This window comes from Apiospora aurea, assembly GCF_038362705.1.
Source record: "Apiospora aurea strain CBS 24483 chromosome Unknown utg000001l_segment0_segment0, whole genome shotgun sequence".
Taxonomy (NCBI): domain Eukaryota; kingdom Fungi; phylum Ascomycota; class Sordariomycetes; order Amphisphaeriales; family Apiosporaceae; genus Apiospora; species Apiospora aurea.
The window spans coordinates 3,816,516-3,842,094 of NW_027117388.1; the positions used below are offsets into that span (position 1 = coordinate 3,816,516).

The window sequence follows — 25,579 nt, forward strand, 5'->3', positions numbered from 1 at the left end:
TCTCTACAGCGAATTCATTTCAGCATTTTATCAAGCGAAGTGCAACTGACTCATGATTGATTGACTTCAGAGACGGTAGCCGGAAATTTGTCACCCCAGCCCCCTTTTCAGGGGCCAGTCTACGTATCAACTTAATGTTTATGCTGGGCCCCTGACTACTTTAATCAAGTCTGACCTATACTCTAATAAGTACTCATGTGGCCCCAAGCCCAAAATGAGGACGCCAAACTTTGATTCGACGCCAAGTGAGACCCGCATAGTTCACGTAGAAAACATACGCCGCACGGCAATAGTAGAACATGCATGCCATCAAGTTCGTGCGCGTCCAGCTCGGGTGCCGAATTTACTAACGTGACTATCTATTCAAACTGAATACCTCTCGACTTACCCGCGATTTTCGTCATTTTCTCTCTCGCACCATAGTCCCCCTCCCCTGCAACCGTCGGAGAGCAGCCCCTTTCCTATTCAAATCCGGAATCTGGTACTCGCTCCTTCTCTCCCGCCGCACCGTCTCCCAAAAGTCATATTCGACTTCCTTCTTTCTCCTCCGATCCTTCGCGCGATCTTCCTTGACCTGGGCGCGCCGCTGCTTGACCTCCTTCGACACCCGCGGCAGCATCCGGCCGAGCTGGTGCTTCGCGTCCACGACGCCCGCCCGCGCGTGCCGGAACAGGTACTTGAACGCGGCCTGGACCCGGCTGCTGAAGGCGGCGACGAGGCTCAGCCCCACGAGGAGCGCCGACGCGGGCAGCGAGATGGCCCCGATGGTGCGCAGCGAGACGAAGTTGTCGTCCTCGCCGCCCCACTCCTGCGTGTTCATGCCGAACAGGCTGGTGAAGAAGGAGAGCGGCAGGAATATGACGGTAAACGTCGTGAAGATCATGACCGACAGGTTCTGCGTGCTCGCCAGCTCGGTCTGGAGCCGGCTCCAGCGCACCTCGTCCACCTGCGCCTGCCGCTGCACCATCTCGAGCAGCTTCTCGTAGTCGGCCCGCGTCGCCTCGATCCGGTGCCGCATCCCGCCCACCTGCTGCGCGTACTCGTCCAGCCGCTGCAGCGCCTCGTCCAGGTACGCGCGCCCGTGGGCCGTGTGCGGCTGGAGCTCGGGCCGGTCGTAGATCTCCTTCATGTGCGCGAGCGTCGTCTTTTGCTCCAGGAACAGGTTCTCCATCGTGTTGAGCTCGTCGTCCATGTCGCGCAGCTCCAGCAGCGCCGAGGTGTTCTCGCGGTTCTCCCGCTCCGACTGCTCGAGCTCCCGCTTGTGTCGCTTCTTGATCGACTCGGCTCGGTTATCTTCGAGCTCCGAGGAGGCGGACTCGTCGGTCAGTCTGTCTCGGAACGACTGCATTCGAAACCGCTTCAGGGAGAACGTCATTCTTTCGGTCTATGCGCATGTTAGTTTAACGACATACCCCATTTATACCCTCATATCAACTTACCAACACTCCTAGAGCTTCCTCAAAGATACGAAAGATCTCCAGGTCGCGGTGCGACGTTCGGTCGAGCAGCACGGTCACGGCGTGCAGTGCAGTAAAGGCCGCGAGATCCAGTGCGTTGTCGCATCTCCCCGTCAAGTCCCCATTTAACTCATTGTAGACGCTGTTTCTCAGATCCGCCTGTTGAAACATGGGCCCCTCAGATGGATGCGACTCCCGTTTGGGAAAGAACGTGGTCAGTGTCGTCATGTCGACGGCCCACAGCCACAGCTGATCGACCATGAGTAGGTTTCCATCCAGAATCTCGTTTTCATCATCCGAGGACTGGGACTCGTCGTCCGTGAGCATGGCATCGGCTTTCTTGATTCGATTGGAGAACATGGCCAGCCGGCTCGCAGGAGAAGTTGCAGTCAGAGCGTCGCCTATCAGATGGCGTTTCTTGCTTCTGGTGAGAGCCACGCGCTCTTTGGTCAGCTTGTATAGCATCTGGTCGTCATCCCGCGCATAGGTGTCGCGAAGAGATGGATAGCCGTACTGATCCAGCGTCCTTCGTGAATTGTACGGCGGGTCATGGCCTATAAACTCCCAGGCCACACGCATCTCCAGGGACTCCTCCTCGGAGATATCCTGCGGAACCGGCCTGGCTCTACCAAGGCCCAGTCGCCGCCGGATGGCATTGCGGCGCTTGATGACGTTCTTGTATGTATCGAAGTGGAGATAAGGAAGGTACAAGTACAAATGTGACGGCGTAGGGCTACCGGGACTGCTTCGCCCGCTGATGCTTGGTGATGAGGGCCGGGGCGAGTCTGGGACGCCAGTCACTTGTTCATTCTTGGGCAAGGAAATATGGACGGACTTACGACTCTCGGAACTGATGTAATCACAGCCTGGTCTAACATAGGAAGCGTGGGCCTGCGCATGCCGGCCTCGAACATGCCTGTCGACCCAATTCTCATTGCGGAGAAGCTTCGAGTAAGTTTGATGTCGGGTTTCAGCTAATTTGTTGAAGATGCTCTATCAGTCATGTTAGCGTGGTGATCAGCGCCCAAGGGTATGATGAATTGCTCATTACCTTGACCCAATAAGGGTTGTTAAATGGCAGATGGATCCACATGAATTTTCTCTTATTTGGATCTGGTCTAGAGAAGCCTGCCGTGAGGTCGGCAAGGGCTGAGGCATGGTTCAGTTTATGCTCGTCGTCACTTCCTTGAGCTGCGAGATCCCGAATTTCGACCTCGGGAGTAGTAGACAGTGCTTCCTCTAACTGTCGCGGTTCCGATGGAGATGGTATCGTGCGAGGCGATATTTCGACACCGGCAGGGTCCGATAGGCTCCTATTGGTCTCGTCATTGTTAGTGCGTTCGTTACGGCCTCGGCTGCTGCTTCGGCTAGAAGGACGGCCAAAACCAGGGGTTGACAGCGGAGGCACTGTTAGTCCCCTTGCCCGCCCTGTAACAGCAGTTGCCCCCGCTTGAGATGGGTTGTCGTTGCCTGAGGAACTTTCTGTTGCGTGGCTGGTTACGACTATCTCTGGGGAGGTTCTCCCCTCCTCGTCCGTTAGATGGGACTGCGAGCTCCTGGGTCTTGGCAAGGCACCGAAGAAGCCCTGGACCATGTTCCTGATTCCCAGCGCACCAGAACGGATGCTGTCGTTTGCTGTTGAAGCAAATCGGTTCGGTCCATAATGCTGCTTGGCCGCGACAGCGTTTAATCGCTCCTGCAAACAGCGTTCAGGGCCCTTATCCAAGAACTCGTCCAGATGGTGTTTGGACACGTATAGCCGTACATCAGAAGTGGACTCGGGATCTGGATCCTCATAGAACCCTATCAGCTCGAGTATGACGTGTTGGCCTAACCGTAGTGGGTGATGTGTAGTCTGGAAACTGATCGACTGCGCTTTCTTCACAGCCTCCGCAAGGTCCAAGAGGTAGGCATGCATGATCTGGAGGTGTTCCGGTCCGAATGATGCGCAATCGGCGTGGGTGATATCGAGAGAATATGGCTGTTCGTGTGTGCTTCCGAGCAAACTAGACTTGATGGACGCTAAAGGGGCACTGAAGTGGACCTCGTCGAAGTCCGAGGACCCCAGGCCAGACAATTGCGAGTCCTTCGTCTCGTAAAAGGTCCAGATGCGCATTTCGCTCGCGATATCTCGGAATACATCATGGATGCGCAGCAAATGTTTGTGGTTGAGTCTCAGCTCCTCAGTTATGGACCTCGGCCAGGGCTGCGAGAGGTGAAGCAGATGCCGGATGCTCTCTCTCAGGTTAGGCATAGATAAGTAGCTGGAGCCAAGATGGGGAGTTGCTGTTTGAGTCATTAGCAGCTGAGCAGTAAAAAGGCTCAATTTTGCAGGGAGAAAGTACCAAAGAATGTCATGCCATGTGTGTGGAAGATGAGCCAGCGCATGTCTTCTCTCCCGCTCGCCTTCGCCAATGCCAACTTCGCCACGAGACCGCCTATGCTGTGACAGATGAAGAACATGGGTCGGTTCTGTGACATGTCTCTGGTCTTTCGAAGCCGGTCGAGCAAGTCTTCGGCCAAGTCGTCAAGAGTAAGGCCCTCTGCCAGTTCTCGGTGCCTGTAGAGCATCACGCGAGCCGTATTGACTTCCCGTCTGATGCCCTGGCGGATCCAGAGGTGCTTCGCCTTGGGTAGCGGCCTATTGATGGCTGGAGACAAGATCGTATGGCCCTGAAACTCTTTGAGGGCGGGATGGGACTCCAACTCTCGGTTGGTTGGATGCCCGAAATAGCCGTCTGGTAGAGGCTCGCGCATCCATGTCTCGACGGGCGATGCACCCGGACACGGAACGGCAATGATGTCGGTCTTGGTTTCATTATAGCCTGACCCACCGACCTCGCCGTCCACATGGGCGAACCCCGGTTCGGGGTCCCAGTGCGAGAGGCTACTGCGGATGGAGGTTTCCCCCTGACTATCCATGCCTTCAAACGTCGCGACCCCATCATATCGTGCTACCTCCCTCGCGAGCCCTCGTGCGTGGGGTCCTGCTGCTTCCTGGTCCGCCATGGTGGTTAGATCGATAACCGGGACACTGAATTTTTGACATAGCTGATTGGGCCTCAAAGCAGGCTTTTGGCGGTTGGTGGTGCGAAACTTTACCATTAAAGGCTCTCATCTCTTTAAGATGACAGATCAAGATGCCTTGTCAGGCTGCGCCGCGCGAAAGTCCTTTGATTACGAGATTGCTGTGTATGACCGTGTCTCACCCACCACCACCATGGCCCCCAACTGTGGGTTCCATTGGTTCGCTTCCCCGCCTCCGTATTCCTCCGTATTTCCAGCTGCATGTCAGCTTCACGAGGCCACACCCAATTGGTCTTAGAGCGTCTGTAAGCAGCGCCGGAAAATGTCGATCTCTAGAAAGCCCTGCGGCTGAGGATGCGTGTGGCATTATGCTGCGCCTTCATAAAAAGTGCATTAGTCCGGTATGCTTTGAGTGCGGCGCTTCTCTTCTGCTTCTCCGTTTGCTCGACTTATTGTCTCTACGAAGTCACGCGCTTCTCACAACTTCCTTAGTGTGCGTCGCCCTTATAATGACAATCTGACATATCAAGATTCAAATGAGACGGAAACGTTGCTACCAAGGCAGTGATCCGACTCGAACATCACCACGTCCCAGTGACGTCAGTCGGCAACTCTCAGGTTGTGAGTACGACGTTAAAAGATTCGCCGCTTAATCACTAAAGCCTGTGATAAGCAATTCCAACGAGCAATTTCCAATATCAACTAGGTTAGCTCCGACGAGAACTCAAGTTCCGAATGATACATAACAAACAATAATAAGGCGTCGTTACAGCTTTCTATTCCAAAATGGAGCAACCGTTCTACAAGCGCAACATGGAAAGCGCATCCCTTCAGACGATGGACATACCCTGGGCAGACTTTGGTCAAGGTAACATGGAAGCCTTGCCTATATCCCAGGAATTCGACATTTTTACGACGACTCTGCTAGATCCCCTGTTACAACGCCCATTAGAGACACTACAGCTCCATGAGTCTACAGCTTACAGAACCAGTAAACCGTCACTTTCAGGGGTAGCCTTATCTACCGACTTTGGTACAGATAACAAGCCATCTTCCGAGAACGGACCCATCGGTCTCAACGGATATGGCTGCTATCCATATAAACCGTTATTCTCTGGTCAGGTCTCGGTGGTTCCCCCGAGCATTTTGGATGGAAGAACCTTGAGTGCCCCAGGCCCCGTATCCTATGGCAGTCCATGGATACTTCCCTATCTGGGCCCTGTCATTGATCCCTTTCGTTCGTTCCCTGTCGATACCCAGAATTTGAGGGAAATCCCAGTCATGCCTACCGTCGAAGAGCCGGCCGTTTCGGGCTCGATAGAGGCAGGCTACTATCAAGATTTGCACTTGTCAGACACATTGACAGCTACAGATATGATGTTGAGCTGCGCTTGAGCGGCCACCTCGCCTCAATCAAGCCCGTATACGGCCGATACTCCGCCTACCACCAACCCTACCAGCCCCTCCGATGACTCGACTGGCAGCAGTACCCCCCCACGAGCCAGGCGCCACCAACAGCCACCGCCGTACAGTTGCCACACGACCAAGACAGCTCGCTTGATCATGTGGCAGCTTTGGCCCCATGGTTTGTAGGGCTGGTAACCTTTGGCGGCATATGAAGAAAAGGCATAAGATCAGGAATGGCAGGTTGATGCGGGAATTAGAGTAATTGATCGAAGGGAATGTTGGTCCATTTCCCCCTTTCTCTTATTTCACTACCGGGGTTTTTCACGACTTGTTTCCCGTTGGTTTCCAAATTTGGTTTTATATTCTGCTCCTAGACGATATTGGTTGTAGCTACCAGTTTAGATATAATTTCATTGCATATCTCTCTTACGTACCCAGTATGTGACGAAGAACAAAGATCCTCCGATATTACTCAACTCGTTTCCTCCGATTGATGGGGAACTACGTTACTTACCGCAAGGCCGAAGAAAGGCGTTAAGCCCTGTTGCTTGGCTTTGGACGAGGGACTCTCAAATCAACGGCCTCATCTTCGAGCTTCATGATCTTAAAAAGCTCCCATAGAGCGAACCTATCCGGGCTCGGGTTCTCCTCGACATCATGGCATATCATGACGATCTCGTTGAGCTCGTCGTCGGTCATGTTGAGCGCCGCGTAGCGGACGACGCGGACACAGAATCGGCTCCAGGCCACGACCTCGGGGGTGTCGAGGGTCGCCTCGTGCTCGCGGAATTCGATGGTCGGGTTGATCGTGCCTTCGAGGAACTTCTTGAAGTCGTAGTTGGCCCGGCCCTGCGTCGTCAGGAGCCAGGCCACCTCCTCGGGCTTCTTGCACGACTTGATCGCCTCCACCGCGTCCGGGATGGGGACCCAGTCCACCACGTTGGGCTTGGGCTGCGGGTCGAAGTAGTCTGGCTCCTTGGGGTCGATGATGCTCTTCCCGGGGTTTTTAAGTCCCTTGATCGCGTCCGCAAGTTTGTGGCCGCGGGCGGCGTTGGAGAACTTCCGGATCGACTGGCAGTGCTCGTTATTGCCGCTCCGGCTGTCGGGGCGCAGGGCCGCCAGGAAGGGGTCGAGGGCAAATAAGAGGGAGGCGATCTTGCGCAGCGGAACCATGGTTATCCCGTGCTTACCAAAGGCCACATGGACGTGGAGCCCGCAGGTGTCGTTGACGTGCATGAAATTCAGGCTTTTCACGATGGTGAAGACCTTCATCACTTCCTGGAAGCTTTGGGGCGTGTCGGTCAACGCCGGAGAGATGAGCTCGATCCCGTTGCAGCTTTTCATCTCGGCCTCGAGATAGGAGTCACGTTGCTTTTGCTGAGCGGGATTGTAAGTGCTAGAACTCTCCACACTGCCATCCTCTGTAACTGACCAGCGGTGGTAGATATCGCGGGTGGAGTTCGCGTTGAAGGGGGTACCCTGGGAGATGATCGCCGAATCTTGTGGTAGGATAGGCTCACACAGATTGTCTATATCATTGGTGTGCACACCACGCTCCCGTAAGAGCCTTATAATGTTATTGATGATGTATACACCCTTGTTACCCAGAAACTCCCTTGGGACGACCAATGCGCCAGGGTACAGCTGTCCCAGTGCCTCGGCGCTCTCTGACCCGTTTATTTTGGATCCGAGATAGGTATATGTGTTTGCATATGCCGGGATATCAGCTGCTCTCCATTGCGCAATGGCAGTTGGGAAGAATTCGAACTCTATCCCGAAGGTGCCTCGTTCAGTAGGGTCAGCCATGGTCGTTTTGCGAAAGTCAGCAAGTTATCCTGTGTGTTCCTGGGAGATTTTGCGTGTATCGGTGATGTTGTAATCAGCGAAGCAATTGCAGATAGTGCTTCTTCAAATTGAAGCTAGGGGCGTACTCATGTTGTTATATACTTATGTTACGTTTGACTCTGGGCAGAAACAGGCATTTCGTTTGCCCTCTATTGCCATGGGAATGGAACAAAGGGCATATACATAAATGCAAGGACTACATAGCCTCAGCTGAAAGCCATTGTCTCCAAAACAAGGCCATTGTGCGAAATAGCCAGTGTCTCGTACCTTACGTGGATTCTGGCTAACACACTCGACTCCTTTGTAAGCCGGCCACCCCTGCTACGGGCCAGGGTAAAAAACAAAATAATAATAACACTATAATATAGAAATAATTTAATTAAAAAACAATAATAAATTTTAAAAATACTAAATTAACTGTATAATACCTCGATGGTGCTCTCGGTATTACTCTCAAAGTTAAATTTAATTATAATGGCGTTCTGCGCCGACGATAATGTAGTTACCATTAGACCTTCCTGCGCATCCTTTGCTATCCCCCTCTGTGTGCGATGCATATCTGCTATCGTTGTATACTTTTAATTAAGGTCGGGGATTACTCTTTTTTTCTTTTTTCCTCTTTCTCTTTTTAAATTTATCTTTAAAATAAACTTTTCGTGCTCTAGATTACCGATTTAGTTCGTTAAAGTGTTAAGACCCTTTTTAAGCTTTTTAAATAAATAACGCCGAGTAGTGCTATCGAATATAATATTATTATTAGTGAACAAGGTAGTGAGCTGTTTAATTTGCCGAGAGCTGGTTAGTGTTATTAACTTATAAAAGGTAAATTAAGCGTGCGAATCGATCGGTGATAGCTTAAAAGGTTTAGCCTGAGCCTGCCGGTCCGCATCCCTCTTAAGTCTACTATTTAAGGGCTTATTAATATCACGGGGAAAGATACCGGTAGCTCTTTAACTACTTAGTATATTGGTTTTTTTAAAGGCTATCTTACGAGCCTTATATTAGCACTAGATAAAGTCTTTCTTACTTATCGTTATATTTTAAAGCCCTAAGCAGCGGAAAATTAGTATCTGGCGGAACCTTTCTTTTAATATATAGAAGGAGCCGAGATTAAGGGGTTAAAGGAGGTGCGAAGTGTAAATAGGAAGGAAGAGGAGCTAAATCTTATTATTTAGGCACTTTAATATAAACTTTATAATAGCGTAGCTGAAATAACTATTTAATATAAGAAACCTTTATTAATCCCTCTGCGCCGGCGTAGTTTAAAAGATAAAAATCTTTTTAAACTATATAAGCGCTAGCTTATTACTCGTTCACCCTTTTAATAACGCCGGAAAAAGCTAATCCTTAATTTCCGCCGCTAGGTTCTCCTCCGCCGTTAAGGACTATTATTATTGAATTAATAACCCCTTAAATATAATTAACGGCGGGAGGGCTCGACTATTTACGTTAACGCACTTAATAATTAATACCTATTCGCGATTAGTAAAGTCCTTAACGATAATTCGTTTTAAGCCGGTAAAACCGATTACTATCTAGTTATTACCGAGGCTAATTTAACTACTTATTTTATTAACGTTATAAATATACTCGATAAGGGTGTTACGAATAAAGTTATAGTTAAGCTTATTAAAAAACTCTCGTATATTTTCCTCGGAGGTTATTATAACTCGTTTAAAATCTATTAATTTTAAAAGAGCAGAATTAATTAATAAATAACGCCTATAAAACTTCTTTACCTAGTTTTTCTTAAACACGGTGTTATTACCGGCGGCCTTAAATATACGTTAGGTAAAGATCCGAAAAATATAATAAAAAAGTGAAACGCCGAGAGTATACTATATAAGGGTCTAAGATATAATCCGAGCCTCTTCGGTTATAAAGAGGGCTTAAAAAGACTCATTTTTTTCTCGGATTATCGAACGGCCTTATATCCGCGCAGAAATCGTAATCCGCGAAACACTATATAGTTTCGCGGCGAATCTAATTAATTAACTATTTAAAACAATTTAAATCGCAGCCTGTAATTTCTTCTCGTTAACTATTATTATAAATGAAAAGAGAAAAGGAAAAGGAAAAAAATAATGTATTTCAATTAATTCTACGATAGAAAATAGCTAACTTATATACACATTTAAGGGTGGTGATCGCAAGGGTTAATAAGATGGAAGGGTGGCCCGTAGCAGGGGTGGCCGGCTTATGTCCGAATATGCAATGTATCCATGTATTCCAGCCCAGAAGATTAGCCTATACCGGGCCTAGCTTCAGAAAAACGTGATATGATTGTCCAATCTGTCCGGCCTTTCATCGAAAGACAAAGATGAGTAGGTGCTGATAAAAATGCGCCGGAGTCTTGCAAATGTTCCGTCACTATAATCCACCAATATCACACAGGCCTAACAGAGAATGGCCCGTCAAGCGGGGTGCATCAGCGCGGCTGATTGCTGCGGATATCTCATGCAGCCATGATCTGGGGTACCCGGAGATCTCTCCACCGAAGACGCCGTATTGGGTCAGGGTTTCCCCAAGGAGCTAATACTTCCAAGCATGTCTCGCCTAACCGCCGCTCTCGTCAACCAATGGGCCCTCGTCTTTGGGCGGGGAAACACCTTGGCGATGAAAGGCGGACATTGCGCTCTAGTAACGGAATCGATAGAACGCCATCAGGGGAGATATAAAAGCAGCATGCTTCGATGACTCGTAGCGAGACCTTTAGATCTCAAGCACTGCTCTTGTCATACCCTAGCAAAGGCTACCTAGACTCTGATATATAGCTTCTGCATCATCTGCCGACAATATGGCTATCATCGGCACCAAGGAGGAGTTTGGCGATCCTCGGTTGTCCAGGATCGCTCAAACAGACATCATGAAATGGTACCAGAAGCCCAACCTGAGGCTACTATATCTCATTCTCGTGCCCTGTGGATTAGGGGTAGAATGGACATCTGGGTTCGACTCGTCCATGATGAACTCACTTCAGGCCGTGCAATCGTGGGTAGACTGTAGGTACCCCCCCCTCTCCCCTATATTCTTTCCGTGATCGGACGGAACCAGGCGTCTCACCCATGGAGCACCGCACAGACTTTGAGAATCCCACCGAGAGCCGCCTGGGCCTCCTGTCGGCCATCTACTCCCTCGGCGCGCTCCTGGCGATCCCCTTCGTGCCCACCCTCTCGCAGCACCTCGGCCGCCGGCGAACCATCCTGGCCGCGTCACTCGTCATGTGCATGGGCGCGGGCCTGCAGGCGGGCGCGCGCAACGCCGACATGTTCATCGCGTCGCGGTTCGTGCTGGGCTTCGGTATCCCCTTCGCCATCGTCAACGCGTCGGCGCTGATCGCCGAGCTGGCCTACGCCCGCGAGCGCGCGGTCCTGACGTCGCTCTTCAACGCCTCGTGGTTCGTCGGCGCCATCGTCGCGGCGGGCGTCACGTACGGCACGTTCCAGATGACGTCCACCTGGGCCTGGCGCCTGCCCAGCTTGCTGCAGCTCGTGCCGAGCTTGTGCCAGATCTGCTTCATGCCGTTCTGCCCCGAGAGCCCCCGCTGGCTCATGTCGCGCGACCGCGCTGACGAGGCCCTCGCCGTCTTGCAGAAGTACCACGGCGAGGGCCTCCATGGCGAGGAGTTTGTCCGGCTCGAGTTCGCGCAGATCCAGAGCACCATCGCGCAGGAGCAGGCCATGGCCAAGAGCTTCGTCTGGGCCGACGTCCTGCGCGACGCGCCCATGCGCCGCCGCTTCTTCCTGGCCTCGGTCATGGGTTTCTTCACGCAGTGGAGCGGGAATGGGCTCTTGTCGTTCTACATGAAGAAGATCTTGAACCTGGTGGGGATCACGGACAACCGGACGGTGCAGAAGGTTATCCTCAGCAACACTTGTTGGGGGTTCATCAATGCGGTAAGGGCCCCTTTACTTGGAGTTGGCTGTGGTTGGGGGACATACTTTTACTGACCTAGAAGGGCACAGGTGCCCATTGCCCTTGTCGCTCCGCGCTTCAAGCGTCGCCGTATGTTCCTGACATGCACAATTGGAACGGCTGTCGTGTACACGGTCTGGACTATTGCATCGGCGCGGTATGCCATGGAGAACACGGCATCGGCAGGTATCGCCGTGCTAGTTTTCATCTTCGTCTACTCACCGTAAGTAATAATCCCCGTCTAGATCCCTGTGTCCCGTGCCTCACGTCGATCCTTAGATTCTACAATGTGGGATGGAACGCGCTAGCCTACACGTACCTCGTGGAGATCTTCCCCTACCAGCAGCGCGCCAAGGGCATCGCGGTGGAGCAGCTCATGGTTCGCTTCGCCGTGTTCTTCAACACGTACGTAAACCCTATCGCGCTTGACCGCATCGGGTGGAAATACTACATCGTCTACTGTGTCTGGATCCTGGTGGAGATTGTGACCGTCTGTAAGTGTCCCCCATCTTCTTTCTGCATGCATGTAGTACTGCAGACTGCTTTGTGAATTCGACTCCTGGGGATGGTACTGATCAGGCAACTTGTCTCAGACATGGTTTTTCCCGAAACATACGGGAGGACGCTGGAAGAGCTCTCTTTCATGTTTGAGGGCAAGGCAGTCCAGAACAAAGTAGAGAGCAATGTCGACAAGCAGCTGGAGATGGAGCCCATCGGCGCCTCGGCTGCCCACGAGGAGGCGCCAAAGGTTTGATTGATACAATAGCTAATTCTCACATGGAGGGAAATCGAACTCTGCGTCAAAACGAGTGTATTTATGACGACGCAGCTTAGGCGGCCTTGCCTGGAGCCAAAACCATCCGTGCCTTTTGCCAGATGGTACTATATATAAGTTTGGTTGAGCGAGTAGACACAAGAAACGAATTTTCCCACCTATGGTATCAATGTTCGAGCGAGAGTAGACAAAGAAAAAGAAATTCCACCCATGGTATCATCAACTGGTATCATCTGTTCCTGCTCAAAAGCGATAACGCCAACCCAAAGCAAACCCGGATTCCGTCTCCACGACTAAAGTCGCCGGCTTACTTACACCATGCTAACTTTGTCCGAGGAGACGAGACTTTTGAGGCTTTTCGCCCGTTCGCCGTAGGTCTTGACCCCTCGGAAATCCCCGGATTCCACATCGCTGGTGCAGAGATCCTCGCTGTCCCGGCTGCTACTACTCGGCCTCGTCGCATCGCCGAGCCATGTGAGCCGCGGCCCCGTCTCCTTGTCCTTCTGCTGCCGGTCCTCGACCCGGAGAGCCCGAGGGGACGAGATTCGGGACCAGGTCCACGTTCGGGAATCGTTGAATCCCGATGCGGCAGTGGGTAGAGTCTCGGACGACTTCCGACTTAGCGGGTATCCATCGTCGAGACTGGGAGCGCGGTCGAGGTCCAGCCAGAGAGTAGAGATGGACTGTTCGGCGCGATGGTGGGCTGGCTCAACATGACGATCATTACTGCTGTTGCTGTCGTGGGTGTCGGTTTTATTGTTATCTTTGTTGGTGTTGTTATTGATGTTGGCCAAAGCACCGGCGTTGGCACTGGCGTTGGCACTGGCGTTGGCACTGGCGTTGGCGCTGGCGTTGGCACTGGCGTTGGCACTGGCGTTGGCGCTGGCGGCTGTAGCGGCCCGCGTGTCTGGTTGCTTGACGGCGGTGGGACTGGACATCCTCGGGTTTCTGCAGGGCCCAAAGCTTGTAAGATACTGTGTTTTTGGAGGGGCGCTGATGCCCAAGGCTTGGGGTAGGTGTCTCGTGAAGAAAGGCTTTGTCGCAGGTACGGAGGCACATATCTGATTTGATACCAATGTCTCGTTAGTAAGACGTCAATCATGAAGTGGGAGGCAGGGTAGCCAAGCACAACTCACAATCCCAGTGTTCAACTCGACAGCACTACTCCAAAACACGGACCCGGCATGATACGTCAAGTCGTAGTCAACAGTCATATGCCAGGTGATGTACGTGCGAAAGGCGCCCACGCCACAAGGAAGAAAGCCCAGGCTGAAGAGGCCCACGACTACGAGCCGGTTGCGGGTAGTCAACTGCAGCTTCAGGACAGTGATGATGGGTAGAAGGACGACGACGAAGTCGGTGAAGGTGTTGATAATTCCTGCGGCCAGGAGATGAGCGGCTTCGTCAAAACAGTTACGCGGTTCGGCCATGACGTTCCAGTAATTCGAAATGGGTCTGCATAGATCATAGCCAATCAGTATGGAGCGTTTCGCAATTGATGTGTAGGCGAGCAGTCGTTGTAGAGGCTAGTTGAGGAAAAGGGGTGTCCACGGGGCTGAAAAGGGGTTTCCCATACATGCATTGAAATATGGACACGAGACAGAAGATGACCGAGTTGAGCGAGATCAAAACTCCGCAAATCGCCACAAATACCTTCAACTGCGACCGACTGGCACCCAGCAGTCTCCACAGAGTCGAGAGTATGGACAGCTTGGTGAAGCATGATGCGAAATTGAAAAGGTTGACGGCGATCATACTGTTGGTTTCACGAACACTGTTAGAACGATATTTCTATCCTAGTGCAACAGTTCGAAGACTAGAGACAGGGAAAACTTACACAATCTTCAGTCCGAGCTTGAACTTGGTTGGGTCTACATCGTAAATATGCGTCCCCCATCCGACAACTTGCTCGGCCAGAATAGAGATGCCTGTGAAGCCTGTCGCGAAAAGCTGGCGCGATCATCATATGTCAGTGCACGATCTCGTAAAGACGACGGGTATAGTGAGTAAGAAAGGGTCTCATACGTATGCTGCCAGGATGAAGCCGTCGTCCATCCCGAATCCTCTGGTAATGTGTATGCGGGTATACATACGGATAGCGATCATGACGGTCACGATGGCGGTGAGAACATAGACCACGATCTCCCCGGCTGGACCATGGCCTCGCGGATGCTGGAAGTCGGGCACCGGCCAGCTGGCGATGACTTCGGGGGCGGGAACTTCATATCGGGGCTAGGGTGCTTGGACGCCGTCCAGATCCTATCACCGTTGAATAGACATTAATACCCGGCCAGCTCTGGATGCCTCAGTGGTGGTTCCGATGCACCAGGTAAAGAATATTATTATAGCAGAGACTATCAGCTCGGGTGGAGAGGCGCGACTCTGCAAAGGGGAATCTGCATCCCATTTATGCAGACAGACAGATGCAACAAGTTTCGACTGCTCCCGTTTCTGCGGAAGTGGATAACATAGCTTGCTTGTTCTTGAACGGAGTGCTTTGCAAATCCCAATGCACGATCCGGTCCGCGATCGCGCATACGTCTGTGTGCAGCAGCGCCACCCGTTGGAAAGACGTTGAAGCCAATGCATCGTCCCCTCAGTGTGTAGACCGCCGTCAAGTGATCTACCATGTGACGGCCGTTGACAGCAGAATGGGACTTTCTGCGTTTCTTGCCAATGGAAACATGGATTCTGGCCTCGTCCGGCAGCGAAATGTAGATGATTCATCACTTGTCATATTGCTTCCTCGCATCGGCTGGAGGAAAGAAACGCCACTGGAGTCAATCGGGGGAGGTAATTGCTTTTTTTTGCACATTTTGCTGAGGCCGCCTCTCTGACCAGTTCACTCAGGGGCTTGCGGTTTCATCTCTAAGGCATAGAAACTGGGTCGGCTTGCATCACACAATACCCCCATCATGATGTTGCACTTGAGTTGATATTGCGGTCACGACTCTGGCGAAACTGCTGGCTGGAGCGTACGGGGTCATGCTTCGGAGGCATGGCCAGGTGTATGCAAGTGCGTCAAACAAGTATCCCGACTGCAGTATCCCCAGGAGAGTTCAACGTGGAGCTTGCACTACATTGTTCGCATGCTTTGATGCTTTCAAACCGCTCTGCGCAAGACAGATACTTAATGTGCAATGATAGACATCGTCATAACCGTTCGATTCCACGAATGCTAACTCTGCGTGAACGGAACGGTAGAGGTCAGTCGGAGCCGAATCCACGGACATTACTTGGACAAGGCAGCATATGCAGGCAAAGGCATCCCCACGTCCTGCCGGCGGTTCAATAACCGATCGGACGGAGATCACGTATGCGGGCGTCGTGCGTATCGGCTGGCATGCTCAAGACGCTGCAGGACTCCGCCGAAGGATTTGCAGGACTAATGAGGCTCGCAGATGGTGTGTGGAAACATCTTCATGGGGTCAAAGGACCAAGAGGAGGACATGGGATGAAACGGAGCAAGACCACTTTATTCTGCAGCTTGAGCCGGCTGTGGTCAAGTGGGGGTTGCATCTACCCCTGCCCCCTGTCAATGTACGCTTCTGCAGACTTCAACCTCGAAGCGAGCTTTTTTGCCGCGTTGATCATGCCGAGCACACGCAAGACAGATTAAGCTAACCGAGACGACCTGTCTTCACAAGACATTCCTCTGCCTTGGCTGATAAATCATGGCTCGACAGAGCTTGTGCCACTCCCTTCGCCTTTTGGCACCTCGCGTGGCTGCGAACCTGTGCATCCCCTTTGCACCCTTTGACCCCCGATCGTGGCTTGGCGCCTCTCCAAGTCCCACTCTCCGCCCTGGATGCTGTGCGGCCTGTCATGACGTGCATGCAAACTCGAATGCGAGATATTGGATTCTCAGAATCGTACGAGCTGGAAGGAACCAGCCGTGATCTTCATACAACGTGTTATACAACCCCAAACGGACATTACTCCAGAGCCGAATGTCCATGAGGAGCGTTTGGTAGCGTGGGGACAGAGAACTGGCCAACATCGCCGAAGCCTGATTCGCCGGGAATAGGAAACAGTCGAATTGGTTAATAGATGGCTTTGCTTTTTTGTATGGGTGTCCCGGGATCCAGGGGCTCTATCGGCGACAAAGCCAAAAAGCCGCGTGGGAGCACACTGAAAATTGCTTTAGGCTCACAGAATTATGATTGCAGCAAAAAGCAAACCCACGGCCGACATCGACTCTTATGGCAAGCACATCGTGGGTTCTCAATATCTATCGAGATGTAATAGTAGACGTTATATAGCCCAATTGGTCCCTTTCGTTCATTGCGTCGTCGCATCCATCTCGCCCGTTTCATCTCTGTCTTCGTTTACCCGGATCACACCCCCGCCTATCGATCCGGTCACTTCGCGCCTAGACCACAACACACCATCTTCTGGACGTCAAGCATCGCAGCCAAGCCAGTCTCTGCCTTGTTAGTCAGCCCAACAGCAAACTTCAAGCGATGATTGATATAACGGTTGCAGCCACTTTACGCCCTCGCTTCTCCATGCAGCTCGCTTCGATGCAAGGAAAAGGCCGCCCTGGACCGAGACCCTTCTCCACAACGTCTACGCGAAGATGCACGATCCTTACCAGTCTAGCGCCCTATTGATACTCCCTATGCTTTTCTTGAGCCAGCAAGCATGTCTCACATCACCCTTCGACCGGTGGTGTAATGAAAAAAGGAGGAGGGGGTATCGTGGTCCTTGGCCGGGGCCCGGATCAACAACTCCCAAAGAAGGTAACAAGGGCAACAGTATGACCTCATACCATATTACTCACATGGCCGCACGGTTGCACCGCGGGGAGGTCTTTTCTTCGATCAGCAGAAACTCACGAACAGTCCGCAGGTTCCCGGAGGCCGCGCGTATGTCTACAAGGAGGACTCACTTGTTCCCGGTATCGGTTCTAGGCGCCGGCGGTCATCGGTTGCGTGGTATGTTCCGGAAGCGGACAAAAGCTCCGGTGGATAATGAGCCATGAGCTGACAGGAGACGGGTCACCATGTATACCTCTGCTCCGAAGCCGGGTTTTGGTATCCTAGGCTGAACAAACCCACTCGAAATTGCCAAAAGAGGGCTGATGGCACGGCACTCTCTCCCTCCTTCCCTCCCTTTCAACCTGGATGCAGGACCTAGATGTCGTCGAAAGAAAGGAGTAGAAGTCCCATGAGTCTACACAGTAGTTTCAATATTGTAGCCTAGAAGTTCGAGTTCACCATTTCAGTTGCTGTCGGACAGCCGGAGCCCCCGGAAGACCTAATATCTAACCCTCTTACCGCGCTACCCAGAAGATTGTTGGTGAATATAGGGATCATCGTAAGCGACCATGTCATCGTTCGATTCGATCATCTCCACTGTACTTTTTAAGTTGCCTTCAAAGTTCTTTACATATAATAATATGGTGTTTTGGCTAGCACGTGTGTCTGAGTGTTTCATGATTATGAGCGGTGGGCGACTATTGCGCAAGAGGTGTGACCAGATTTTTCTCTCATTGGAGTGCTGATCTCGTTCGTAGCGGTTCCAGTGCAATACTCTTCTCCAGTTCCTCGCATGTGCCCAGATTCTCCTGTGCTGTGAGTATATCACCCCACCCTCCCCTTCTCCTGTGCCTCGATGACGATATCGGCAGTTCCGGAGACCTCCCTTTTCCAAGAACGGGCGGAAGCATCCGGGGCAGCCATCATGTGGGTGGCACCCTCCCTCCTACATGAGCTTGACTTCGGCACATATTTTTTTCTGTGACATGGACGGGCCAATTCGTATCACAGCTCCTTTACGCTGAGCCCTGGATGGGTGTGTGCCTGGCTTTCTTACCCTCCTTCGCTTCGTAGACCAGTCAGTCTGACTTGCACGTGGGCGTGTATCCACCCTACAGTCTCGGAGCTCTCTAATACACTTTTCGCCATGGTGGAAGCCTCTGTTGCCCTGGCGGGCAACTCTGTCGTACTGAGCTGCATGGGCAATCAGGTATGTAATTTTGCAAATATCAGCTTTAGGCTTTCCTACTATTCTACCTTCTTTCGACCGGGAGACTCAACGCATAGCCTTCACAGATCCGGAGCCTACCATTGCTTTACAGCCTGTGCCTCGTTAACAGGCAGTTCAACGTCGAGCTCTCGCCGTTTCTCTACCGCCACGTCGAAATCAACGACGACCGGGGGTTAAACAGCCTTGCCGAGGCTACGGGCTGTCTTCGATACACCAAAGAGATCTCCTTTATTGGTCCACTCACGGGCAGCAAAGCCAACAAGGTTTTCAGGAGAATCCTCCCATGTATCATTGCACGCCTGGAGGCGTTCAAGTGAGTTTTGCTCCTCCCGCACTCTTAGATTCGGGTCTGACGGCATCGTTCGCAAGCTGGATCAACATACCACTGGCTACCCAGACGATCAGCGCGCTACAGGCGGCGCCCAGCCACGTCCGCAAGCTCCACATCGAGTACCCAGAGGACACGACATGGAACTTGCTGGGCCTAGCTGTCGGACCCGAGGAAGACGAGGGCGGGAACACGAAAGCGGAATCCGTGGAGAACCGCAAGCTGTACCGCGTCCAGGACCTTTCGGTCGGATTCGCGAACCTCGCGGAGCTAACCGTCCACAGCATCCACGACGATCTCCCGCGCTGGCGTCGTCGGCTCGCGGCGACGCTGGCCCAGTCGCCCGGCCTCCGCGCGTTAAGCCTGTCCCTCGCCGTTGACGCCGTCGCCCGCGCGGCAAATCGCGAGCGCCACGACGACTATGCGGGCTTCTTTGAGGAGCTTGCGCGCGAGTACGCCGAGGAAGAGGGCGGGGCGCCGCTTCCGCTGCGTATACTGGACTGCGGCACGGGCGTGTTCCCGACGGAAGCGCGGCGCCTCCGACAGCTGGTCGACCTATCCGGCCTCGAGCAGGTGCATGTCCAGAACGTGGACGTAGCTCGGAATGCGGTGTACATGGAGCTGTACCCTGGCAATAGCCACGATGGGGCACCTGGAGACGACAACGGCAAAAGCGGCATCGTCTTCGGGACCTTCCTCGACCCCGTCGCGTGCCCCCGCCTGCGCCGCTTCACGGCCTGTGCCCTCATGCCCGACGTATGGGAGGCCCTATGCGCCATCGACGACCGAGCCTTCGCGCGGCAGCTCGCCGTCTCGTTCCGGCACCAGGAGGTCGGCGGCCTCGAGCTGGCCCGGCTCCTCATTCCCCACCGACGGAAAGCCGGCGCCGACGGCGACAAGGTCGGTACGTACCCGCGCCTTCCCCTGCCTCTGAGGATGGCCGATCTCGATCTCTGCCGCGGTGGCGCGGCGGATAGTGGCGACGGCGACCTTTCAGTGGAGAAGGTGCTGGGAGGCCTCGTCGACTCATGCGCGGAGAGCCTCGAGGGCCTGACCGTGCGCCTGCCGGGCTACCCGGAGACCGCGAAGCTGGCTGGGTTAATGGTCCCGCTGATGGAGGCATTGGCCCATCTTTCGGGACTCACGCAGCTCGTCGTCAAGACCGAGCGCCGGTACTCCGCGTCGCCGCCCGGCTTCGCGATAGTCATAGCCGAGGAGCTGGCTGCGTCGGCGCCTCGCCTCCGGTACATTGGGATGGACGACATGTTCTGGCAGGTGAGCCGCGTCGGCAGCAGCGGGAGCAACGGCGGCGTGGACTGCATACGACTTCGGGAGTTGGATAAGAGGGAACAGGACCGCGTTGAGCTCTTCACGCATACCATCTTTGAGCCGGACCCGTAGCACACGTAGTTGAGACGGGATGACATGTCAGGATGCGGTTAGAAATGTCAATGAATCACTTCAGTCATCTTGCATGTCCGCCCATGTTATCCATGTCAAGCCCTGAAGCGGCGACTCAACCAAATACTTGTACACGTAGAAATTGAAGATTCAACTGTAATTGAATAACATATTAAAGATTATGACTAATGTACATATATATGGATGGTAAGGGAATTTAGTTTGTTGTGATCGCTCAATCATGTGGGGGAAATTCAAATAATGACGTTAAAACATGTGTTCGCGAGACACCATCGCCCACTTATTGCGACATCACCGCCCGACGGTAAGTTCCGCTCCCCTGGCTGACATGGTTCTGGTTGTCATTGCTTTGGCTAACGTGGTTCTGGTGGTCGTTGCCTTGGCTGACGTGGTTCTGGTGGTCCTCATGGTCCTTCTGGCCCTTGTGGCTCTTGTGCTGGTCAGCTGAGCCGGACGCCGCCTGGGAGGCGCCGACCTTGTGCAGGAAGTCATCGCCCGAGCTCGCGCTGCCGACCTTGCCCATGGTGACGTTGAGGTGAGCCGTGGCCTTGCCGAAGATGGGGAAGGCGCCGTTGGCCTTGCGGCTCGGCGGCGTGACCTCCTGCTCGGCGACGAAGACCTTGAGGCTCTCGACGGACGCGACGGGGATTTCGGCGCCCGAGACGTCCATGATGCGCCACTGCAGGTGTTCGCGCAGGTAGGGGGTGGCCTCGTCGACCTCGAGGTTCTTGAGCGCGCCGTTGTCCATGCCGTTGAGCATGGCGCGCGTCAGGGGCACGGTGCCGTAGATCTTGAGGTCGCTGGGCAGGTCGTCGCCCATGGGCCGCATGCACGGGTACGAGCCGATCAGGTTGACGTCCGAGAGCCACTCCTCGGGCCCGCTCGCGGGAGCGCCCATGAAGAAGCAGAGCACGAAGGAGCTGTTGAGCGCAAACTTGTTCACCTCGAGGTTGATCGACCACTGCTTGTACTTGCCGTCGACGATGGCGGCCGGCGGCGGGTTGAGCGAGCCGACCTGGTCCGGGGGTTGACGCTGCCGGCGCCGCCGCGCTTCGAGCACTTCTGGTTGTGGCGGCGGGCCAGGTTGTTGCTGGGGTCGTACAGCTTCTGGATGGCGGCGCGGACGTCGTTGGAGTTCTGCTGCGCCGTCTTACCCCAGGGTCGAATCTCGGGGTACGTGTAGCCAAGGCTCCGCGTGTCGCGGACGTCGTCGCTAGTGTAGAAGGTGCCCGCCGCGTCCTTGGCGAAAGGGTAGAGCTTGGTCTTGTCCGTCTGGAGGCCTGCGGGGATGGAGAATGTTCCGAAGGTATCGCGCTGGTTGATCACCCAAGAGTCGGGGTGGATCGCTTGCCAGATGGCGACGAGCCTGTCGACATTGGTATGATGCAGGAAGAAAATGGGGTCGAATCCGGCGTAATCAAGGTAGCTCATGTGGCCACCACTGCCACCGACAGCGTTGTGGATCGTACCATGAGGGTTCTCGATTGAGCCGTATCCCTGAATGGTGCCCGGGAAACCGTTGTTGGAGAACTCAGCATAGTTGTCGGTCTGGGTGAGGATGAGATAGGTGGTGTCGTGCAGGTAAGCAGCATTGCGCTTCAACGCAGCGTTGACAGCCTGGTGGTTCGACGCACCGTTCTTGGGCGATCGGAGGGTTTTCTTGTACGCCTGAGGAGCGCTGTTGCCAGGGAAATCGCTAGTTTTGGGCCCGGTCGTCGAGCTACTTTGGAATGAGTACTGGAAGAGAGGGTTGTTCACGGTGGTCCTGCCAGTCGGGCTGTTGATGGTCACCGTGGTTTGAGTCACGATTGGCGGGAGTGCTGCTTTAGCCACCCAATCCCAATAAGGGAATCGAAGCGTCACAGCGGCCGCGATGTACTGGTTGCGCGTCTCGGCTGGGTAGGACTTCGCCTTGGTCTGAGCACACTGCCAGATGTTTTGCTGTCATAATGTAAGTCGAAGCTTCACTAGTAATAGGACAGCAGCGAGACACTTACTTCGAGAAGCTGGAGATACGGTCGGTGCCATGTCGGGAAGAGAACACTGGAGTGAGGGCAGTAGCCCCCAGCCTGAGCCCCAGCGGCCTTCTTCACATTGTCCCACGCAGAATACGGTCTGCCGTGAATGCCTTCATCATGTTAACCACATTGCAGCAGTGCCAGCAGGGTGTACTACATACCTGCGATCTGGTACCATGAGTCGATAGTGGTTTGGGGCCTGTTCTGAAGGTCACTTAGACATTGAACGAAAAGATCCCAAGCAGGTCCGCCCGAGCTGGCGAAGCCATTGATCTCCAACCGATCCGGCCGTTCGCCCGTAAACTCATTCACGCCGCCTGTGTTGGGAGTGATCGGGTAAGCGGCGTCTACGTGTGTGGCCAAAAGGCCGAAAAGAGCGGCAGCATGGGAAAGATGCATTGTAAAAAGAAAAGAGTGACAAGAAAAAGAATGAGTTTGACTAAGAAAGATGACGCATGGGAGGGGAGTAGGAAACAGACCTCCTCTGATCTTGGCCAACTCACGGGGAGGAGCTGGACTTATACAGTCCTCAGTCTTTAGAGTCTGGGGGGTATTGGGGTATAATACCTCCTTTTTGAGTTGATATGTGTTGGGTTTGCTCGGTTTTGAGAGTCCTCAGTCGGCGATTCGATTGTTGACTGACTGACGGCCCATAGCAAGGTCCAGCCCCACGCCGACACCAGAAGGCCAAGCAGATGCTAGGGAGTAGAGGCTGCCGCGCGAAAGTGAGCCACCACCATTGTTGCACCCGACTCGGCGTGACCCCCTGGGCACGAGAGGCCGAGGGTTATCAAGTCCTGACCGAACATGGTCTAGTATGATTTCTCATGTTACTAGCTTCGCTCCAAGGGGCCCAAAGACGTATAGTCTGCTTGAAGTAGTCCGTCACTCGTCTGGTATTTGACTTTTCTTCGCACGCGGACATGGAGGGCGCTTCAGGATGCTGTCTACTTTTCGCCAATGTCGAGATCCCGTGTTCTCCACGTACGCGCTGGTATTTCAGCAAACGGTCGGTCGAGACTCGTCTATGCCTGCGTGATCGACAACCACAGATGCTTCTGGGACTGTCGATCTCGTCCCGAAAACACACTGAGTGCAGTAGTCGGATCGGGGCGATCAGGGGCCCGGGGCTGAAGGCTCCCCAAGATGTAGCAATCTCCTTAATTTAGAATTTAGAATGGCGGTTGTGTTAGCTCGAGCTCCACTATGGCGCTGTGAGATCTGGTCGTGACTGGTTTTTTTCGTTAGCGAAGACGACGTCCGGTGAGGCAGCATTAGACCAGTGCACCGGTGTCTTGGCGATTAATATAAGCCTGCTAGTCCTCGCAACATTCACTGTTGATTTGGCAATTCTCGTGATGTCAAGACCCGCCGCTGCGGCACCCTAGCCGTTCGACGGGTGATCGGCCTGAAAAAGAATTCTTGGAATCCGCTACCAGGATTCTCGTCAAAAGCTCGCTAGTAGTCTCAGGTTGCTATTGGCGAATCTTTGCATACGATACGGGGTTTGTCCAACCCGGCCGCCCTAGGGACTCGTCATGCTTCCGGGTGGCGGCAGCGCGGTTTCTTACTTGTGCCGTATTTAGACGTTGGCGACATTTGTGGAAATTGGCATTACGTGCCCAAGGGCTTTGACGCAACGCCAGTGGCTATGGAGCCTTGAAATAAGGAATACTCGGCGTCAGCTCAGCTCAGCTCAGCTCAGCTTTCCGACGAAGATCACCATGCATGCATATGCAGGATTATTTGTTGCCAATTGCGACAGTCATTCTGCAAGGACCGCTCGTCATGACAATGGGATTGTTTCGTTATTGCCATACCTTGCCATGTGGACATGATGAGGATTCAAGGGAAGCGAATCAAGTGTTCCGCTGGGTATCATTGCTGTCGGGATATTCTAGGGCTCGTAGCTCGTAAAAGGGGCTTTGTCAAGCTTGCTGTGTTCACCCCTCCCGCTCGAAGGCATCGTTAAGATATCTGACGAAGCTATCCCGGATCCTGGCTGATCCGGACAGGTTGCCGACCAATTCGAGGCCGATACCGCCTCTGTTCAGGTTCATGTAGGCACGGCGCATCCTCTGAAGCTGCGGCAGGCCTGTTTTCTTGCCCGTTGGCAGTTCGACGACCAACTCGTCGCCGCTAGCCTGGCTGGGATCCTTGGGTAGCCTGATCTCGTCGCCTCCCTCTTCCGACTGCTGATCCAAGATGCGCTTCACGACGTCTTGGGTTTCCCGGTCGAGGATGTAGAGATAGTCGCCGCCGGCGTCGCGGCCACGCTGGATGGTTGCCTGATTGGGTTTGACGATCTTGCGCCCCTCACCGGCTACCGCATCCCACAGACTATTGAACGTCTGCTTTGTTTGCTCCTCATCATCGTCCCAAAGCAAAGTAAACAACGGACTGTCCCATCTAGTCATGGCATTCGGCTCCTCGTACCGGAACACCAAATTTTCCCAGTTCTCTGGGGCATACGGCGCTTCGTTTTCGTCTCCTGGGGAGGACTGAGCGGGGTGCTGGCTGGCGGGTTCTGCCTCTTGCTGTTTTCGTAGTCGTTCTTGGTTGACCTCTTTCGCCTTGTCTGTGGGGCATCCGATCTGGAGAAGACAGCTCGGTGTCCGCACCGCTTTCGATTCGCAATGCAGCTGGTACCGCCAGCCTTTGATGTAGTTTAGGCCATCCAGGATGACAATGTCTTTATCCGACAGCACGCGTTTGACGGCGCCGTAGATGGCTGCTCTTGCATCCTTTTCGGAAGCGTTGGCCGAGCGAGTATGCGCTGGCAAGGCCGAGAGGTCGTAGACTGAGCGCGGTATCGAGAGAGTCTGGTCGGAAATGAGGTGTAAGCGGTACTTGGGAGCGGCCCCGTTGGGCGTGTCTTTTATCCGATCGTCGAGGTAGGAATATAGTTGCTTAGCTCGAGTAGACTTGCCCGATGTCGGGAAGCCTGTGACCATGATCAGCTAGGCGCATGTCAGTCGCGACTTGTTATCTCCTGTGCCCATGCTCAATGGTTGTGTTTTAGCACTTACCGGCATCTTGAGGGTATGGCGCAACGAATACGCTGGGTTGAAGAAGCGAGCTGATGAGCCTTTCTACTCGGTGAAGCCCAGACAGCGATATTTTTTTTCTCTTTGGCGACGTCAAGTCACTACCCCGCCTAAACCCCACTAACGTCAGGCCCAGCTGGAGCACTAACAACCTTAATCCTTCCATCCACACTGAGCTTTGAGACACACCGTACAACCTGTTTCCCGGGTCAAGAGCGTGGCAGCATTGAACACTGAACGCCCAAGTTGACCAACTCCCTCACGGTTTTATAACCAGTACTTATGCGCGTTTGAGGGAAGATTCCTATAATACAGCGTCTATGAATCACCAATCCCCACAGAAGAAA

General features: G+C 53.5%; 8 protein-coding genes across 8 annotated transcripts; 2 read left to right on the forward strand and 6 right to left on the reverse strand.

Annotated features, from left to right (window-relative positions):
* Nucleotides 1-418: 418 nt before the first annotated feature.
* On the reverse strand, nt 419-4,466 carry PG986_001182 (uncharacterized protein; the record flags this gene model as incomplete). Its single annotated transcript, XM_066837404.1, has 4 exons — nt 419-1,384; nt 1,440-2,450; nt 2,509-3,743; nt 3,803-4,466. Coding segments are annotated over 4 exons (3,876 nt in total), but the record flags the coding sequence as incomplete, so codon positions are not given.
* Nucleotides 4,467-5,270: 804 nt separating this feature from the next.
* PG986_001183 (uncharacterized protein) lies at nt 5,271-5,879 on the forward strand (the record flags this gene model as incomplete). Its single annotated transcript, XM_066837405.1, has 1 exon — nt 5,271-5,879. One exon carries the CDS (start codon nt 5,271-5,273, stop codon nt 5,877-5,879), a length of 609 nt encoding a protein of 202 aa, XP_066706298.1.
* A 546-nt stretch (nt 5,880-6,425) lies between these two features.
* Nucleotides 6,426-7,697, reverse strand: PG986_001184 (uncharacterized protein; the record flags this gene model as incomplete). Its single annotated transcript, XM_066837406.1, has 1 exon — nt 6,426-7,697. One exon carries the CDS (start codon nt 7,695-7,697, stop codon nt 6,426-6,428), a length of 1,272 nt encoding a protein of 423 aa, XP_066706299.1.
* A 2,836-nt stretch (nt 7,698-10,533) lies between these two features.
* Nucleotides 10,534-12,405, forward strand: PG986_001185 (uncharacterized protein; the record flags this gene model as incomplete). The annotated part of the gene is made up of 5 exons (XM_066837407.1): nt 10,534-10,738; nt 10,791-11,632; nt 11,702-11,874; nt 11,931-12,145; nt 12,245-12,405. 5 exons carry the CDS (start codon nt 10,534-10,536, stop codon nt 12,403-12,405), a joined length of 1,596 nt encoding a protein of 531 aa, XP_066706300.1.
* Nucleotides 12,406-12,481: 76 nt separating this feature from the next.
* On the reverse strand, nt 12,482-15,056 carry PG986_001186 (Integral membrane protein; the record flags this gene model as incomplete). Its single annotated transcript, XM_066837408.1, has 8 exons — nt 12,482-12,533; nt 12,742-13,487; nt 13,563-13,881; nt 14,003-14,200; nt 14,264-14,376; nt 14,452-14,658; nt 14,713-14,822; nt 14,966-15,056. The coding sequence occupies 8 exons, from the start codon at nt 15,054-15,056 to the stop codon at nt 12,482-12,484; spliced, it is 1,836 nt and encodes a 611-aa protein (XP_066706301.1).
* Nucleotides 15,057-19,102: 4,046 nt separating this feature from the next.
* PG986_001187 (uncharacterized protein) lies at nt 19,103-20,122 on the reverse strand (the record flags this gene model as incomplete). The annotated part of the gene is made up of 4 exons (XM_066837409.1): nt 19,103-19,300; nt 19,373-19,482; nt 19,658-19,834; nt 19,891-20,122. 4 exons carry the CDS (start codon nt 20,120-20,122, stop codon nt 19,103-19,105), a joined length of 717 nt encoding a protein of 238 aa, XP_066706302.1.
* Nucleotides 20,123-20,447: 325 nt separating this feature from the next.
* On the reverse strand, nt 20,448-22,584 carry PG986_001188 (polyphenol oxidase- variant; the record flags this gene model as incomplete). Its single annotated transcript, XM_066837410.1, is given in 4 exon segments — nt 20,448-21,182; nt 21,200-22,108; nt 22,165-22,295; nt 22,347-22,584. The coding sequence occupies 4 exon segments, from the start codon at nt 22,582-22,584 to the stop codon at nt 20,448-20,450; spliced, it is 2,013 nt and encodes a 670-aa protein (XP_066706303.1).
* A 1,544-nt stretch (nt 22,585-24,128) lies between these two features.
* On the reverse strand, nt 24,129-25,220 carry PG986_001189 (uncharacterized protein; the record flags this gene model as incomplete). The annotated part of the gene is made up of 2 exons (XM_066837411.1): nt 24,129-25,145; nt 25,215-25,220. The coding sequence occupies 2 exons, from the start codon at nt 25,218-25,220 to the stop codon at nt 24,129-24,131; spliced, it is 1,023 nt and encodes a 340-aa protein (XP_066706304.1).
* Between the last annotated feature and the right edge of the window lie 359 nt (nt 25,221-25,579).